Raw genomic sequence first — 19,559 nt, forward strand, 5'->3', positions numbered from 1 at the left:
AGTCAGCTCTTGTCAAGATTTCATAATTGTGCCAAGATTGACAAAATGCTTTAAACATTCAAGTATTTAAATTTATACAGTAATAGTATCCTATTACTACAATATTAGTGAATCGCACTTGGAATCAGGCAAGTCATATTAATACCTGTTTGTTACAATTTGTAGTGATATGAAATGGGTTGATCACATAGGTTCAGTCATAGGTAGAGCAGGTGACATATTTTGGTTCATTGACAGAACACTGTGAAAATGTAATCAGTGTACAAAGGAGCTTGTGTCCCATCATGAAGTACTGCTCAAAGGTGTTGGACCCTTACCAAACAGGTATGCCAAGGGACCTTGCGTAGCTACAAATAAGGGCAACATGAATGGTTACATGTGTGTTTGACCCATGAGAGAGCATCATTGAAATGCTGCAAAACTGAACTAGCAGACACTTGAAGATAGATGTTAACTATCTTGTAAAATTGTACTTACAAACTTTCAAGAAATGGAATATTACAGCCACCTACAACCCACTTTCATGGGGTCTGTAAAGACATGATTAGGCTAATTATTGATCCCAAAGAAGCCAGCCAGAGTGGCCGAGTGGTTCTAGGCACTTCAGTCTGGAACGACACGACCGCTACGGTTGCAGGTTCGAATCCTGCCTCGGGCATGGATGTGTGTGTCGTCCTTAGGTTAGTTAGGTTTAAGTAGTTCTAAGTTCTAGGGGACTGATGACCTCAGATGTTAAGTCCCATAGTGCTCAGAGCCATTTGAACCATTTTGAGCACAAAGAGGCATTTATGTATTTTCCCTTAGGTCCATTTGCAACTGGAATGGGATGAAACCCTAATATGTATTACAATAGGACATATCTGCTGCAATTTATTGCACAGTGTTTTACAGAGTGTGGATGTAGATGCCACTTAAAGGCAGGGATACATGTCCAGTGTGGCTCAAAAGAACATCTGTGATTGTTTTATAAAAACGTAAGAAGTCATCAACATAAGGGATGACAAACATAGGAGATAAGGTGGATATGTGATGAATTTTTTTAAATTAATGCAGAAAATTTAGTATAGAGCAGGGAAAACAATCAATTCCTCTGATGATATGAGCTGAATGATCAGTGTTAGTAATTAATCTACAAACAATACACGTTTTTCCCAGAATACTTCATCTCATTGCAGACTGGAATGATTTCTACATTCTGATATACTTTGAGAAGCTCTAACCTTCCTTTTTTCTGCAACGGGCACTGTGTTGTCACTTCTTTACTAGCTCCAGGGAAACAATGTTACTGTGCTGGCATCACACTTCTGAATGACAAAGATAGCAGTTCTGCAGCTAAAAATTATTCACCTTTTGCAGACAAATATTATGTGCAGAAGGATTTACATATTTAAGTGCAGTTTACCATAACTGACATAATGAATCAGTGTTATGAAATAAATTATGTAAGAAACAGGAGTAAACAGTAACATGAATATCACATGGTGTAGAAAATTTACTTCTAACATTACATTTTGTTTGCACGATGCTCTGTAGAATTAAAAATTAGCAGTTAACTGCTAAAATCAGGAATATTACTCACCTATCCACTGAGAAAATAAATCCTTCAAAATCATCACCTGACTTTCACTGATAACAATTGAAAATGCTCAGTGATAGAAACTAAATGGAGTAGTTAGTAAAACAATGAAATTTTAAATTCTAGTCTTGTAGCAGTTGGATACAGGAGGCTAGAAAATGCCGTTGTCAATAGAAGAGCTGCTTCTGACACAGGGAATTTTAAAATAATGGAAGTCATCTGAATTCAAACATCTTATAAAATGCTTGTATATTTCAGAAATTACGTAACATGCATAGTAATGCTGCTGATGCTGACCTTTGCACATTCTGACCAGTCTGACCAAGGACTGACTACACAGTCTCCTGGGCAGGCCACATGGCAGGCATTTACATCAGCAGGCTGCTTGACAGGGTCACAGTAGATGTCAGGTACTTCCACTGCAACTTCATTGACGGTCACCTTCATACACCTGGAAACAATTTGCAGTAGTGTTACTCATCATCATGAAACATAGACAACATTTACATTATACAGAGGTTGCAGCTGCTGTACCTAATTATTCAGAGGAAATCCTCAGAAGAGTGCATGCAAAAAGCGCCTTCAGCATTGCATAATAAGAGGATATTATTTCAATGTATTAACTGATGTATGATAAATGTGTATTTAGTACAGGCAGAATATATAAATTTCAGGTCATTATTTTCAGTAAAACAAGAAAAATGACATAGGTGATTGAACAAATGAATGGCAGTAGCCTCTATACCTTAGTATAAAATAGAATTTCCCTAGCTTTATCACTATGGTCATTATGAAACGTGTGTATGCGAGGTACTAATACATTCTTTGATTCCATGCAGAAGCTGGTTTCTTAGTAACTCTTGGCAATTCTTTTGGTGATGCACAGCACCTCTGTATTGGCATCTTTTGTGTCACTGAGCAAAGCCCTGTGGAATCTCAAAGTTCTCTTGTGAAAGTCTATCTCTTATCTGTTAATTTTGTTCTTTAAAAATTAAAGATAACTGAACAGTTTTCAAGAACAAGGTAGATGACAACAAGTTCATTAAGATTACTTGTAAATTAAATACTTTCTGCAAGTGCTCCCAATGAAAGCCATCCTGGAAAAAGTTCTTCAACTATATTTATCTTGTCATTCCATCTTAAATTCACTAAAGATGGCAGTCATTATGATTATAATGACTTGTGAACAATGGTTTATCAAATAGTTCAGAGCTTCTCTACCAATATGTGCAGGTTATATTAAATTACTTCAGCTGAAAGTTGTCAGTTTGTGTATAGTGCACTAATTATCTGCAGATAGTCCTTGATTTAGCAACAAATTTCTGCTGTGTCAATGCTGCATCAACAATAGGGTCATCTGTGAAGAATCTCCCCTCTATGGACCATAGACCTTGCTTAGGTATAGTGGCTTGCCTGCCTCCTGATACAGATAGCTGTATAGTAGGTGCAACCACAAGGGAGGAGTGTCTGTGGAGAGGCTAGATTAACCTGTGTTTCCTGAAAAAGGGCAGCAGCCTTTTAAATAGTTTCAGAGGCAACAGTCTGGAAGATTGACTAATCTAGCCTTATAACATTAGCTAACATGGCATAGTATGTACTAGAAGTGGGAACAGCTGAAAGCAAGAGGAAACTACAGCTGTGATTTCTTTTCCCCTAGGGCATGCAGCTCTACTGTGTGGCTGAATGATGATGGCATCCTCTTGGGTAAAATATTCTGGAGGTAAAATAGTCCCCCATTTAAATTTTGGGGCAGGAACTACTTAGGAGGATATCATCACCAGTAAAACAAGATTGGCAGTATACATGTAGGAACGCGGGACATTAGATCCCTTAATCTGGTCGCTAGGTTAAAGAATTTAAAAAGTGAATAGGATGAAGTTAGATACAGTGAGACTTAGTTAAGTCAGATGTCAGGAAGAACAGGATTTGTGGTCAGATAAGTACAGATTATAAACACAAAATCAAATATAGGTAACGCAGGAGTAGAAATAATAATTAATAGGGAAATAGGACTGTGGGTAAGCTATCGTGAACAGCATAGTGAATGCATTATCATAGCCAGGATAGACATGAAGTCAATTCCCACCACAGTAGTACAAGTATATATACCAGCTTACTCTGCAGATGATGAAGAGACTTAAAAAATGTATTATGACAGAACAAAAATTACTCAGATACTTAAGGGAGAGGAAAATTTAGTTGTGATGGGGACTGGAAATTAACAGTTGAAGAAGGAAGAGAAGAAAAAATAGTAAGAGAATATGTGCAGAGATTTAGGGGGGGGGGGGGGATCAAAGAGGAACCAACCTGATAGAATTGTGGACAAAGCATAATTTAATCATTGCTAACACTTGGTATAAGAATCATGTAAGAAAGCTTATGTGTAGAAGAGGCCTGGAGACAGTGGAGGGCCTTATATTGATTAGAATATTTCCAAAGACAGATTTGGACTCTGACCATAATTTATTCCAGTTGTAGTGATATGAAGTGGAATAACCACATAGACTCATTCACAGATAAGGCAGGTGTCAGACTTCAGTTTATTGGTATGATACTGTGAAAATGAAATTAATTTACAAAGAAAATTACTGGTACTTATTTAACACTCATGCTACATATTCTAGAATATAGCTCAAGTTTGTGGAACCTATGCTAAACAGGACCAACAGGGGATGTTAAACATACACAAAGAATGGCAACAAAAATGGTTACAGGTTTGTTTGATCCACAAGAACAGCATTAGGGTTGTGATTAACTGATACTGTGTTCATTGGATGCTACGTTTTTACATTTTGTGAAGTGCACAAATTTACATTTCCGAACATTTGAAGCAATTTTCCAATCTTTGCATCACTACGTAATCTTATCAAGTCCAGGCTGAACGTTTATTTATCTTTTGTCGGACAGTAATTCATTGTACATGAAGGGCGCCCATACATGGGGAGAAGAGGAGTCCGTCATCCCCCTCACCCCTTTCTCTCAGGGAAAGGGTAAAATTAGAGTGGCCAGGTGTTTTTCTTTCTAGAAATGCTTTAAAATTCGGAATTACGTAGGTTTTAACAGGGTCGGAACTGGAGCTTTTTTATGGCTGCTTGCACGTCATAACTCTTCTTCCAAAATATTAAAAATTCCTTCATACCCTCAGGTCTAGTCGCCCCCTCCCCTAAAAATTTTTATATGGGCGCCCCTGATGCAGGGTGTCCGAGAAGGGATGGTCAGGGATATGAAAAAAATGGTCATTCAGATCAAAAAAGGCTCGTGAACATGGGCTCTAAAATGCTCATTGCAAAAACTATGAGCTCTTATTCAGTAGAAGAGATGCGTTTCACAGTTGCGAAGACGCACAGCCTTTCAGATATGCACTGTAGAGCCCATGTTTACTCGAACTTTTTTGCTTCGAATGATCGTTCTCGTCATATCCCTGAATATTGACCATTTCTTCTGGGAAACCAGTAGATAGTTACATTGTCGGCAAAATGGCCGAGATTAGGCCTATTATCAACATTGTCTACCAAGTCATTAACGTGCGAACACCAAGGGTCCCAACACACTCATTGACTCCTGTAAAAAGATTGCAAAGGTAAAGGAGACGGGCACAGATATAGCAAGACCTAAGGTTCAGAAGTTGATGACTTCCCCGCAACGTCAGTTTTGGTTCAAAATGCTTCAAATGGCTCTGAGCACTATGGGACTTAACATCTGAGGTCATCAGTCCCCTAGAACTTAGAACTACTTAAACCTAACTAACCCAAGGACATCACACAGCCGGCCGGAGTGGCCGTGCGGTTCAAGGCGCTACAGTCCGGAACCGAGCGACCGCTACGGTCGCAGGTTCGAATCCTGCCTCGGGCATGGATGTGTGTGATGTCCTTAGGTTAGTTAGGTTTAATTAGTTCTAAGTTCTAGGCGATTGATGACCTCAGAAGTTAAGTCGCATAGTGCTCAGAGCCATTTGAACCATTTTTGACATCACACACATCCATGCCCGAGGCAGGATTCGAACCTGCGACCGTAGCGGTCGCGCGGTTCCAGACTGAAGGCCTAGAATCGCTCGTCCACGTCGGCCGGCTCAGTTTTGGATGTTGTCAATTTTTCATCCTGGAACAACAAAATTAAAGGTTCAGTTGTTGTCCCAAATTTATAGCTCGTTAACAAAATTATATCAATCAAATTGACCTTATCTACTAAGGAACATCGTGGATGTTTCTGCCCCTTATACGGCATCGCAAGTTTCTTGTACCTGCTCCCGTTTCTAATATTTTAAAGCAGTACTGTACTTCATTGCTGTCGCACTTTGTAATATACACTACTGGCCATTAAAATTGCTACACTACTAAGATGACGTGCTACAGACGCGAAATTTAACCGACAGGAAGAAGATGCTGTGATATGCAAATGATTAGCTTTTCAGAGCATTCACACAAGGCTGGCGCCGGTGGCGACACCTACAACGTGCTGACATGAGGAAAGTTTCCAACTGATTCCTCATACACAAACAGCAGTTGACCAACGTTTCCTGGTGAAATGTTGTTGTGATGCCTCGTGTAATGAGAAGAAATGCGATTGCGGTTTATCGTATCGCGACATTGCTGCTCGCTTTGGTCGAGATCCAATGACTGTTAGCAGAATATGGAATCGGTGGGTTCAGGAGGGTAATACGGAATGCCGTGCTGGATCCCAATGGCCTCGTATCACTAGCAGTCGAGATGACAGGCATGGCTTTAACGGATCGTGCACTCACGTCTCGATCCCTGAGTCAACAGATGGGGACCTTTGCAAGACAACAACCATCTGCACTAACAGTTCGACGACGTTTGCAGCAGCATGGACTATCAGCTCGGAGACCATGGCTGCAGTTACCCTTGACGCTGCATCACAGACAGGAGCGCCTGCGATGGTGTACTCAACGACGAACTTGGGTGCACGAATGGCAGAACGTCATTTTTTCGGATGAATCCAGGTTCTGTTTACAGTATCATGATGGTCGCATCCGTGTCTGGCGACATCGCAGTGAACACACATTGGAAGCGTGTATTCGTCATCGCCATACTGGCGTATCACCCTGCGTGATGGTATGGGGTGCCATTGGTTACACGTCTCGGCCACCTCTTGTTCGCATTGACGCCACTTCGAACAGTGGACGTTACATTTCAGATGTGTTATGACCCATGGCTCTACCCTTCATTCGATCCCTCCGAAACCCTACATTTCAGCAGGATAACGCACGACCGTATGTTGCAGGTCCTGTACAGGTCTTTGTGGATACAGAAAATGTTCGACTGCTGCCCTGGCCAGAACATTCTCGAGATCTCTCACCAATTGAAAACGGCTGGTCAATGGTGACCGAGTATCTGGCTCGTCCCAATACGCCAGTCACTACTCTTGATGAACTATGGTAACGTGTTGAAGCTGCATGGGTAGCTGTACCTGTACACGCCATGCAAGCTCTGTTTGACTCAATGCCCAGCCGTATCAAGGCCGCTATTACGGCCAGCGGTGGTTGTTCTGGCTACTGATTTCTCAGGATCTATGCACCCAAACTGCGTGAAAATGTAATCACATGTCAGTCTAGTATAATATATTTGTCCTATAAATACCCGTTTATCATCTGCATTTCTTCTTGGTGTAGCAATCTGCATTTCTTCTTGGTGTAGCAATTTTAATGGCCAGTAGTGTAGTTCCAAACTAGGGGCTGTACCATTCTGCAATACTACTGATGTTCGAGGACAGCCGGCCGTGGTGGCCGTGCGGTTCTAGGCGCTCAGTCCGGAACCGCGCGACTGCTTCGGTCGCAGGTTCGAATCCTGCCTCGGGCATGGATGTGTGTGATGTCCTTAGGTTCGTTAGGTCTAAGTAGTTCTAAGTTCTAGGGGACTGATGACCTCAGATGTTAAGTCCCATAGTGCTCAGAGCCATTTGAACCATTTGGTCGAGGACAACAGCGAGTAACTACTTTATGGACCTAGTGTGGACAAGTCTGACACACTGCACGAACACACGTACCGTCTAATAGGTCCAGCCACACGGGAACAGGTACAGTTTGTCTCTGCAATGGTGTATCGATTTTTATGCCATGTGTTTATTGCTAGTTTCTAACTGTAGACGTTGTTATTCAAATAGTGCTAATCAATTTTCCCAGTTTCTAAAATAATCCAGTATTTCAAAGCAATTGAAATTTTACAAATGAATATTACTCGTTTTTAAAGAAATTTTAATTAGAAATCAAAGATTTTAGCAGCACTGCTTTGGCAAACTGATATGCAAGTTTTCCACCTGGTTATTAGTAGACAATGAAAAAAACCTTTTATAACCAAGCATCTTCATTTATGTTCAAGTTTGCATTTCTCGAGATGTTCCCCTATTTTTGTCCAACGTCTGTAGATACCTCTTCAGTGATCGGTCAACAACTTTTTTTAAAGCCATAGTTCCTCCACATACTCCCATCCAGAGATAAATTTTTCAAATTTCCCCTTGAGATTTGAGACACCTATCTGTTATCTACTATACTAAGCGTGTAAATTTTTCTACTTTCTTTAGCTGTCCTTTGTACATTGATAATCGTTGTTGCTAAAACTGTTACATGTTCACTGATACCAGTTTCAACAGTAATAATGAGCTCAGGTCTATTTGCTATCCGTGTGGTATCTGTTCTTTCGGTCATGTGCGGAAGAGCAGACACCATTTGGATCCTGCAGGCACTATGAATCAAGATACAAAGAAATTACTGACATTCAGCTGCTAATGGGTATTGATTTCTAGCTATGGGGAAAGTTGTAAATTTGTGCTTGCCTGATGTCTCCTGCTCAGTAGGCAGATGCTCTGACCACTAAGCCTTCCGGACATAGTGGAGGTCGCACCTGTATGGACTACCCTAGCACGACCCCCCCCCCCCCCCCCCAATCAGACTCAGATTCTCATCTTAGCCACACACTATGACGTAGAGAGCCCCTGCCCATTATCCTAATTACTTACGGCGTTTCGCCTATTCCCTTACGTAAGAGTTCGAGCGTGGTATGCATCTCGACTGAAGGGATCGTTGGCCAGCCCCGCCTTAGTTATATATGTGCTGTCCGTTTTTTCGGACATGTCCAAAGAAACAGACAGTATTTTGATCCTGCAGCCACTATGAACCACGCCACAAAGTGTCAGTAGTGTGTTGATAAGCTGAGAATTGGGATCTGAATGAAGGTGTGCCAGAGTAGTCCGTGCAATTGCGATGACCACTGCGTCCGGATAACAAAGTAGTCAGCGCATTTGCCTAGTGACCAGGAGACCAAGTTTCGAATTTGGGTCCAGTACAAATCTTCAGTTTTCCCCATTGAGTAAATCAACATTTACTAGTAGGTAAATGTCCGTAATTCCCTTGTGTCTTGATTCACAGTGGCTGCAGAGTCAAAATAGTGTCTGTTCTTTTTAGACATGTCCGAAAAAACAGACACCACATATATAATTAACGCGAGACTAGCCAGTGGAGATGCACACCATTCATGAATTCTTACGGGAATAGATAAAGTGCGACGAGTAATGATGATAACGGGCAGGGGAACTACGTCAGTAGTTTGTGGAAATCAGTTGCGAATTTGGGTCTGATCGCAGGTGTGCTAGAATAGTCAGTGCAGTTGCGGTGACCACTGTGCTCGGATGACGCCGGTACGGTAGGTCAGCTTGTCTGAGTGAACGGATCAACGAAGACCCTGAACGGGTGTCGTGAGACGTCCGCGCCGAACAAATGCAAAGAACAATACAGAACAAAATGAGAGCAACAAAGAATAACAATAAAAAAAGATGGCTTAGTGGTCAGAGCATCTGCCTAGTGAGCAGGAGACCGGTGTTTGAATCCTAGTCCGCCACAAATTTTCAACATCCCCATTCGATGTAAATTAATGCGCACTAGCAGCTAAATGTCATTAACTCCTCTCTTCTCTATTTGTTGCCCTTTTTACTAGTATATGTACGTCATGAATCGACTTCAGATCTAACTGCTATAAATAATTATCAAAGAACACGTTCAGTATACTTTCGTCTACCATTAAGTAACTGCAATCATCGCAGTCAGATATTGGATGATTAAAATGCCCTCCAGTGATGACAGTATGATTGGGAAAACTACAAGCGAGCTAAGACTTTCTCTAAAGTTTTCAGGTACGTCTGGTGTGAAATCTAATGCTCGATAAGAGGACCCAATTATAAGTTTGTGCCCACCCTTCAAACTGAGTTTACCCCAAACAGTCATGCAAGAAGCCTCAAGTTCTATCTCAGTCGATCTGAGTTTATTGGCAACTATGATGAATACGCTACCTCTATTTTAATTTTTCATTAGTCTATATTTCCGATGTACGCTTAGGTTTACCTCAAAAATTTCACTGCTTTCTATTTCAGGTATGAGACAGCTTCCTGTATCCTACCTAGTGTTGTATAATAAATTTTCTTGAGACGGAAAAGCTTCTCTCTACAAATCAACACGGATTTAGAAAGCATCACACATGTGAAACTCATCTAACCCTTTTCTCACATGACAACTAGGAAACCATGGATGGAGGTATAAAGGTATTTTCCGTATTCCTAGATTTCCAGAAAGCGTTTGGCATGGTGACCCACTGCAGACTGTTAACGAAGGTCCGAGCATACGGATGAGGTTCCCAGGTATGTGAGTGGATCGAAAGCTTCTTAAGAAATAAGACCTATTTTGTTGTCCTCGTCGGCAAGTGTTCAGCAGAGACAAGGGTATCGTCAGGAGTGCCGCAAGAAGGTGTAATTGGACAGCTGTTATTCTCTGCATACATAAATGATGTGACGGACAAATGGTTCAAATGGCTCGAAGAACTATGGGACCTAACATCTGAGGTCATCAGTCCCCTAGACTTAGAACTACTTAAGCCTAACTAACCTAAGGGCATCACACACATCCATGTCCCAGGCAGGATTCGAACTTGCGACCGAAGCAGCAGCGCGGTTCTGGACTGAAGCGCCTAGAACCGCTCGGTCACAGAGACCGTCTGTGACGAACAGTAAGCAAATGACACTGTGGTGCAGGGGAAGGTGTCATCGGTGAGTGACTGCAGGAGGATACAGGGTGAATTAGACAGAATTTCTAGTTCGTGTGATGAATGGCAGCTTCGTCTAAATGTAGAAAATTGTGAGTTAACACGGATGAGTAGGGAAAACAATAATGTAACGTTCAAATACGGTATTAATGGTGTACTGCTTGAATAAGTCACTTCGATTAAATATTTAGGAGTAACACTGCAAAGCGATATGAAATGGAATGAGCACGTCTAGATGGTAGTCGGGAAGACGAACGCTCCACTTCGTGTTGTTGGGAGAATTTTAGGAAAGTGTAGCTCATTTATGAAGGAGATGGCGTATAGAACGCTAGTGTTACCCGTTCTTGAGTATTGGTCAAATTTTTGGGATCCCCTCCATGTCGGATTAAAGGAAGACATCGAAACAATTTAGAGGCATGCTGCTGGATTTGTTACTGCTATATTCGATCAGCACGCAAGTATTACGAAGATGCTTCGTGAACTCAAATGGGAATCCGTGGAGGGAATGCGACGGTCTTTTCGCGAGGCACCACTGCGGAAATTTAGAGAATCTGTGTTTGAGGTCGACTGTAGATCGATTCTACTACCGCCAACATTGATTTCTCGTAAGTAACACCAAGATAAGATGTAAGAAATTAGGGCTCGTACATAGGCCTACAGATAGTCGTTTTTCCTTCACTCTGTTTGCGAGTGGAACAGGAAGAAGATAATTATAGTCCGTGACAACGTTTACGACTTTTGGACCGGGAATGTACAGTAGACAGCGGCACAGCTAGCCAATCAGCACTCAGTCTGTTTCCGCATTCCGTATTGTGTAAACTTAGGTCATATTTGAGCGTTCTATCGTGTTTTACGTGCGCGAAACTACGATTGACTGATTTCTGTGGTATTCTGTGTGATCTTTGAGTTTACTCATAGTGGGTGAAACACGTAGAAGGTGCCAAGTGTTTCACAAACAGGCAAAGGATCTTATTTTTAAAGTGTGCTCTTTCTTCAAACGTGAGGCAAATTCAGGTGAGCCGGTCTGTTGCCAAGGTGCACGAAATAGTGTAGCTGCTGTCTCTGCACTTCCAGCAGGGTTTACAGTGCAATATTCCATGTGAGTTGCGCGGCCACAGCCCATTAACGCAATCGCCGACTATAGTAATGGTAAGTGGTACCCGCAGCCATGCACTGTACGGTGGCTTGCGGAGAAAGTACGTGGATGTAGATGTAGATATAGGTTCCACTACTTTTTAACAGCGCCTCAAACTCTGGGACTTTATTGCAAATCTTCAGAAAGTTGTTCACTAGATCTTAACAGTCTTATTTGAGAGTGGGAATTTTTTGCATCCACACTAATTCTTCGAAGTCTCACACTTCTATCATTATATAAACTGGATATTAAGTCGCCCAATATAAGAAAAAAACTGTTTGTGCGCCTTACACGCAATCAGCTACTTGGGCAGCAGACACTGATTTAAGGGGACCGTAATGTTCCCATTATTATGACACAAGTCTAGCAGGTCGTAGCCTTTGTTGTCACAAACATTCTAAGTGTCTGGTCCAAGTTTTTCACTCGACTTAGAACCAATGCCACGATCTACTGTGGGACAATGTTGAACATTGTCAGCTTCGTTGAAATTCCATGAGAAAGGCTTGTCTTTTCAACCTTCCGTGCCAGTCGCTGGAATGATCTAAGAATGACATCGGAGCGCACAAGAAAGCATCTATCCTTCTAAAGTCCGCCACAATCTGTAGTTGGTTGCAACCTGTTCTCTCAATGGCTGTCAGAACTACCTCTTCAATATGTTGAAGGAAGGAAGATAAGAGATTAACGTCCCGTCGACAACGAGGTCATTAGAGAGGAACACAGGATCGTATTATGGAAAGACTGTGAAGGAAGTCGGCCGTGCCCTTTTCAAAAGAACAGTAACACAGACATTTAGCTTATACTGCTTATGGAAATCATGGAAAATAGAAATCTGAATGGCCGGATGAGCATTTGAATCACCTTCCTCTCGAACGCAAATCTAAGTTAACGCAAATGAATAGGAAAAGAACCACCGTAATGTTTGACCACAGTATCAGTAGTGCGCTGCCTGACAGTCACGTCGGCAAAGCAATATAAAATGGAACGAGCATCTAAGGATTGTAACAGGGAAGGCGAGTGGTCGAATCCGATTTATTGGGAGAACTTTAGGTACGTGTGGTTGACCTGTAAAGGACACTGCGTATAGAATACCAGTGCGACCCATTCTTGAGTTCTACTAGAGTGTTTTGGATCCCCACCGGGTCATATTAAAGGACATCGAAGCAAGTTAGAGGTAAGCTGCGAGATTTGTTACTGGTAGTTTCGAAAAACATGCAAGTATTACGGAAATACTTCGTGAGCTCGAATTTGGTTAGAAAAGGCGATGTCCTTTTCGACGAACGCTATTGAAGAACTGGAATTTGAAGCAGGCTACATAATGATTCTACTGCCGCCAACGTTCATTTCGCGTAAGGACCACAAAGATAAGATAAGGTAAGAGAAATTAAGGCTCTTACGGAGACATATAGATAGTCGTTTTTTTCCTCGCTCTGTTTGCGAGTGGAACCGGAAAGGAAATAACTAGTAGTGGTACAATGTACCCCGCCGCCGTGCACTATACGGTGGCTTGCGGAGTAAGTTGGTACATGTAGATGTAGCTTCCTTCCTGTTATTTTCCTAGGCGGTACCATCTTGCCCCGTGCGTTCTACCTACTATGAACTGACCCGTAACCATTTTGCCCTTGCTTCCCATTGACATGGAACACAGCAGGCTCCCGAACAGGGAAAGTTCATTGCAATAGCTCAGTTTCAGATGCAGTGGGCACTCTGTGACGCTTGACTATATGACACTGACATGATTCTGGATTCTAAAGCGAGTTATATCAATTTCATTATACGAGAGTTGGAACTTTAATAGTGGCAACTATTTGGCTCTGAGCATTATCGGACTTAACTTCTGAGGTCATCAGTCCCCTAGAACGTAGAACTACTTAAACCTAACTAACCTAAGGACATAACACACATCCATGCCCGAGGCAGGATTCGAACCTGCGACCGTAGCGGTCCATCGGTTCCAGACTGTAGCGCCTAGAACCGCTCGGCCACCCCGGCCGGCGGCAACTATTATTTACAGCTCGTACAAACTAGGTACGAGTTTCAAAGTTTTACTGACCTTCAAAGTAGTCACCAACATTTTGTATTCCCGTTGCTAGCGATGTGGAGGTCGTTGGATACACTTAGCAGTGCCAGTTGTGTTGACAGTTCGAGCAGCGCAGTCTATTGCCCGACGAATTTGTAGAAGTTCTGAAGTGAATGCCGTGAAGTCTTTCCTTCAGTTTAGAAATCGAGTTGAACTTACGAGGGCTTAAGTTAGGGGAGTGCAGTAGATGGTATAGCACTTAACAGTCCCATCAGTCAAACAAATCAGTAACATCGCTGGCAACGGGTTGTACACAATGCTGGTGACTACTTTGAAGGCCAGTAAAACTTTGAAACATGTATTAATTTTGTACGAGCTGTAAATAAATAGCTATTAAAGTTCCAACTCTCGTATGTAAGTTAGTCAGGAGTTACCTCAGAGTCGCTGCACGCTAATTATTTCGTTTGCTATTTTTATGGACATTGTGACAAGTTTTTTAATATACTTAGTCTCCTCGAACAATTCTAACAAAATGAGCAGTATTAAGGTGGGGATCTGTGCAGCAAATTAGTTGAACCGACAGACAAGTAAAGACATGGGTAAATGTCTAGTATGTGTATAAAGCAGAGTGTATGTTTCTATTTATGAATTTGAGTGTCTGACTGGATCTGGCATGACAAGTGTGTTGTGTGGGTGTAGTACGGGTGTGCCTTATCGACCTGCTTTGCAGGACAGCCTACAAATAAGGGCTAAGAAGCGGTTTTCCAGGTCCTGATGTGTAGGCTGCGCTGCACTACAATGCTGGATTGATTTCAACCATTCTTGGTATACATATCACTTGCTATCTGGAAAGAGCACTATAAGGATATGAACCACCTACCACTCGAAGTGATGGAATGGGGGTCAATTTAACGCACTGTGCGCAAATACTCAGACCATATTCAACCAGTATTTGAGAATGCCACACGGAGTGGCCAAGGGGTTTGAGGCCCCATGTCACGGATTGCACGGTCCCTCCCGCCGGAGGTTCGAGTCCTCCGTCGGGCATGGGTGTGTGTGGTGTTCTTAGCATAAGTTAGTTTAAGTTAGCGTAAGTAGTCTGTAAGTCTAGGGACTGATGACCTCAGCAGTTTGGTCCATTAGGCATTCACCCACATTTGAACATTTGAGAATGAGAATACTTAGTGACTTGCAACAAATTTTACACATAATTTCAGGCCTTTATATAACTTTCTCTCGATGACACCCCTCCCACAAAATGACAAAAGGAAATAAGTTTATCGGTTACTAAATTTTTCGCTGTTCATGCAGTAAAACTGCCGTATCAGGCATGTCGTTTTAATTTATTAACCGTAGCTTAATGTTGCTAAGAGTACGCACATATACCATTGAACGCACCTGAAAAATTAGATCATTGTATGACACACAGTTCAGGAGATGGTTCCGTGTCCACTGCAATTGTAATACACTATGTCGTTGGGTCAATACGTAAACATGTAGGATTGGTCTGCTGCGGAGCCCCATGTTCTACAATGTACGATGGATGGTGTGTTCCCAAACACTTGTGCGTGCACCAGCATTGTGCTCTTTCGGCAGAGATGCTACAGATTACCATCTATCCTACTTTACAGAGCAGACAAGCCTTCGAAACCCACTTTCTGTGAAGAGCCGTGGACGTCCAATGATTTAGTGCCTAGTGATAGTTTGACTGTTCTTCTACCTCTTTTCATAGATGCTGACGAGAGTGGCACGAGAACAGTTAACAAGCTTCGCCGTCTCGGAGATACTTGTTCACAGGCTCTGGGTAAAAATAATCTGCCCTTTGTCAAAGTCGCTTATCTCAATGGATATCCCCATTTGCAGCACATATCTTCGCTAGGGTGATCCCCCGTCCGTGTCTGCTCCGCTTACATACTTTTATTACCGCGTCACGTGCCCGCAGCGCCACCAGGAGGCATCCAACGTTGCGATGGGCAGTGGTCATAATGTTTTGGCTTATCAGTGTATGTGTGAAATAAATGTCAGCTTCGCATTTGTTGAATATCTCCCTCCAAGACCCTTGAACGACTTGAGCTTAATTTGCTACACATATTACTTACCTTGGAGGGGCTGGGGGCTGGAGGAGATGGACAGAGAGAAGCGGGGGGGGGGGGGGGGGAGATAGAGAGAGGGGGAGGAGATGGAAGAGAGGGAGAGGAGGGGTTGTACTGAGAGAGGAGAGAGGATGAAGTGGCAGAGAGAGGAGGGAGCAGGACATAGACTAATAGAACATTGGGACAAATAAATCTCTGGGCAACAACAGATTTCTCAGCTAGTGACAGATATTACTCAAAGAACGTAAAACAGCTTGTGGAGCTCAAACCTTTAAATTACGAGTACCTCTCCTCATCAAGCAATTGAATAAGGTGTAATATTACTCCAATACATGCAGACTGATCCATCCATCCGAACCATGCAGTCTCACTTCATGTGATCCATAGTTCTCAGTACAGGTCTGATGAACAATGATCACATATACTTGTCAAGGAGATAACAAGATGTGCGGGTTTTCCGGAACAGATGAGAGCAGGAATTGATAGCTTCAACCAGTAAACCTCCAGTTCGAAACTGAATCGAAGTCGCATATTTAAAACAGCTTCAACTTCCAGTTACTTTACAAATGAGTTAATGTATTATATATTTGACTTTAAGCAAATAAGCGAGAAGTGTTCTATAGAAGGTTTGAAATTTCTTAAAGTTTGTTGGAAGTCGCTAAGTGCTCTTATTATGAAGCACTGGATGAATATAGTATGGGTAATTTGCGCTCCATTTTAAACAAAAGCAAATTTCTCACTTATCTCAGTATACGTGACGTCATATGTCCTGCACTATGTATTGTATAATGTAATAATTTTCCAGGTACATTCAATGATATATGTACATGCTGTCTGCAAATTGGATTACGAATGGAGTTAGTAATAAAGAAGTAATAAATTAAAACGTCATTCTCGATGTTGAAGTTTTACAGCGCGCCATTTTAAGCAGTAGCTCGTTTTTCACGCTTCTAAATTTCTATGCTGCCATATCTCTTGACCTATGTGTCGTGCAATGATATAATGTTGCAAGTACACTCAGTGGTATCCCTGGTATCCCTGTATGTGAATACTATCTGTAAACTGTGTTGCGAATACAGTCAGTATGAGGAAATAATAAATTAAGACGTCATGTCTAGAGTTGTAAACCATCTTAGGCTAACATAGACTAGGATAAGTAAATCTAGACTACGGTAGTTTTCGCAGTAACTTCGGTCAGTTAAGGTGAAACAGAATGTTGTGTGGCGAGGGCCTCCCGGCGGGTAGACCTGATCGCCTTTTGAGGCGACGCCACTTAAGCGACTTGCTCGTCGATGTGAATGAAATGATGGTGATGAAGACGACACAAACACTCAGTCTCTGAGCGGCGGAAATCTCTAACCCAACCGCCGTGCCGGCTCCACTGAGCTACCGTGGCGGACAGTTACGGTCATAGCTCCATCACCTGAAAACTGGGTGTGTTGCATACCCATCGGGTGTTACCTCATAACGATCGCGTTAGTTACGTATACGGTCAGTGTCTTACTAGATTCCCCTAGAAACAAGAATCGGTGAACAGTATAGAAACTGAGTGAGGATACAGAAAGGGCCGGGTAACCTACGGAACATTTTGGTCCTAAATAGTTAGCATCCTGTTTGTTACTTAAGAATAAGCAATATTTATAGCAAAACGTAAACTGTCCATGTTTAACACAAGTTTTATACGAAAATTGTTGATCTGTAACGTGAAACAGGGGGATACTGTAGTAAAAATAAAGAAAACAATACAAATTTATCATATAGCGCTGGTAACCGCAATTTCCCCAACAAAAAAGTAAAATAAAGAAAATACACGAAACAAAAATAAGTCAAATATCGCTTCAATACTTCGTCGAACTTGTATAAAACAACTTTCGCATTCATCAATAATAACAGGAAACTCTTGCCTTAGATCATGATGAAAAGCGTTCTATTGAGTAGAGACTAACAACAATAATTATATATATTTTTTATGTTTGTGCAAGTAAACTGTACTTGATCAAAAGTAATTGCTTTGGTTGCGTAAAAGTGCAGCAGTTACGCGATAACTAATTTTCAATGCTTATAAAATGCAATTTATTTTCTGTGACGATATAAAAGACACAATAACTTAACACTGAATAATGCATTGTTCTAATCAATATATGTTATTAAAGTAAGGGTACAATTTGCGTGCCTTTAAAACTCAGAAACGAGTCCCGGTACGATCAAGAGAGTTGCATGGCGTGGTAGCCCTCTATCCCCATACGTGAAGAAAGTACTCGTTTTTCCTGAAGGACGTGCTTTTGAAGATCTAAGGGCTGTGAGGTTTTTCCCTATTGAAATTTATAGAATATTCCAGAACATTCGCAAGTATTCGAAAATATTATACAACATTCGAGAGTATTCAAGAACATTCCAGAATGTTCCGGAATGTTCCACAATGATCCGAGGTGTTCTGGAATGTTTGGGAATAGTCTGGAACGTTCTGGAACATTCCAGAATGTTCGGGAACATCCCAGAACATCCCATATCATTGTGGAACATTCCAGAACGCTCTCGAATGTTGTAGAATGTTTTTGGGTACATTGTGAACCATTCCAAGGCTTTTTCTTTTGTATCTTCTGCAATTCGCCACTGGTGGGGCTACCCATTGGTAGGAGTATATGAAGCAGTACCAGACGTCGGTTCGAACATCAGTTTCTTATCAGTGACGAATAGAGGAACCGAAAAAGTAGTGCAGTGAGTGAATAAAAACAAACAGCGCATTGTGAGTAGTCAAAGTGATACAATGACTGAACGTTAATTGAAAATGTATTGTGAAATATGCGGAAAGCGTACTTAGCGTATTTGTTAATAAAAAGCTGTTTTGATATATATTGTAGGCAATGCCCAAACGTAAAGAGTAGGATATCATACCAATTCTGAAGCAAAACGGCAAAAACAAAAAGCACAGAGAAAAAGCGAAACAGACGAAGAGCGCGAAGCATTTTTAAGTTATCAACGAACAACAATGACCACTGTGAGAAGCAGAGAAACAAAAAAACAACTACATGAACGGATTGAAAAATCAAGAATTGTGACACAATCTTATAATAAACTAGCCATGAAAATATCACCGTACAAGAAGCGCCGGCGAGGACATGTAAGCGGTGCAGCCTAAGAAATGAAGCATTCCGCCACGACCCGACGAAAAAATATAACAAACACAAACACATCGTAATCGGAAAAAGGGATAACATCTGCCAATTTTGCAGTAGAGAAACAACAGGATTTTGTTACATAAATGGAAAAATTCGATTACTACCACTGGAACCACCTCCACAGAATTTTTTACATTACATGACGGGGGAAACTCAAGAATCAAAACACTTCCTTCAAAATATAAAAGCGTCAACGCCTGCTTCCAAATCATTTCTTACGTTGTCACTTCGATCAACACTGACAGAGATGAAATCGATTATATATTTTCCATACAAGGCCAAATCTACCACAACATGGAATCATTATTACCACTACCAACAAAGACCATAAATTTCTGCAAATAGACAAGGGGCGTTCAAAAAGAAACGAGCCGGAGGCATAATTACAGAAACCAGTACCTGTATGTTGGTAGTATTGACCGTGGCTGTTGAGACACTTGTCCCACTGTGACACAAGGCGGTGAATGGCTGTCTCATTGTAAGGTGGCGATAATTTCGCACCTTACAAGCACTCA

General features: G+C 41.7%; 1 protein-coding gene across 7 annotated transcripts in view; it reads right to left on the reverse strand.

Annotated features, from left to right (window-relative positions):
* The window catches only part of LOC126470365 (thrombospondin type-1 domain-containing protein 7A-like), a 1,214,159-nt gene that overhangs the window by 121,308 nt on the left and 1,073,292 nt on the right, over positions 1 to 19,559 (reverse strand). For all 7 annotated transcript variants that reach the window (XM_050098173.1, XM_050098171.1, XM_050098172.1 and 4 more), the window contains one exon: positions 1,874 to 2,027. In XM_050098173.1, coding sequence (XP_049954130.1) covers positions 1,874 to 2,027 — 154 coding nt within the window. The remainder of the gene's footprint in view (positions 1 to 1,873; positions 2,028 to 19,559) is intronic.

The sequence above is a fragment of the Schistocerca serialis genome, chromosome 3 (genome assembly GCF_023864345.2).
Source record: "Schistocerca serialis cubense isolate TAMUIC-IGC-003099 chromosome 3, iqSchSeri2.2, whole genome shotgun sequence".
Taxonomy (NCBI): domain Eukaryota; kingdom Metazoa; phylum Arthropoda; class Insecta; order Orthoptera; family Acrididae; genus Schistocerca; species Schistocerca serialis.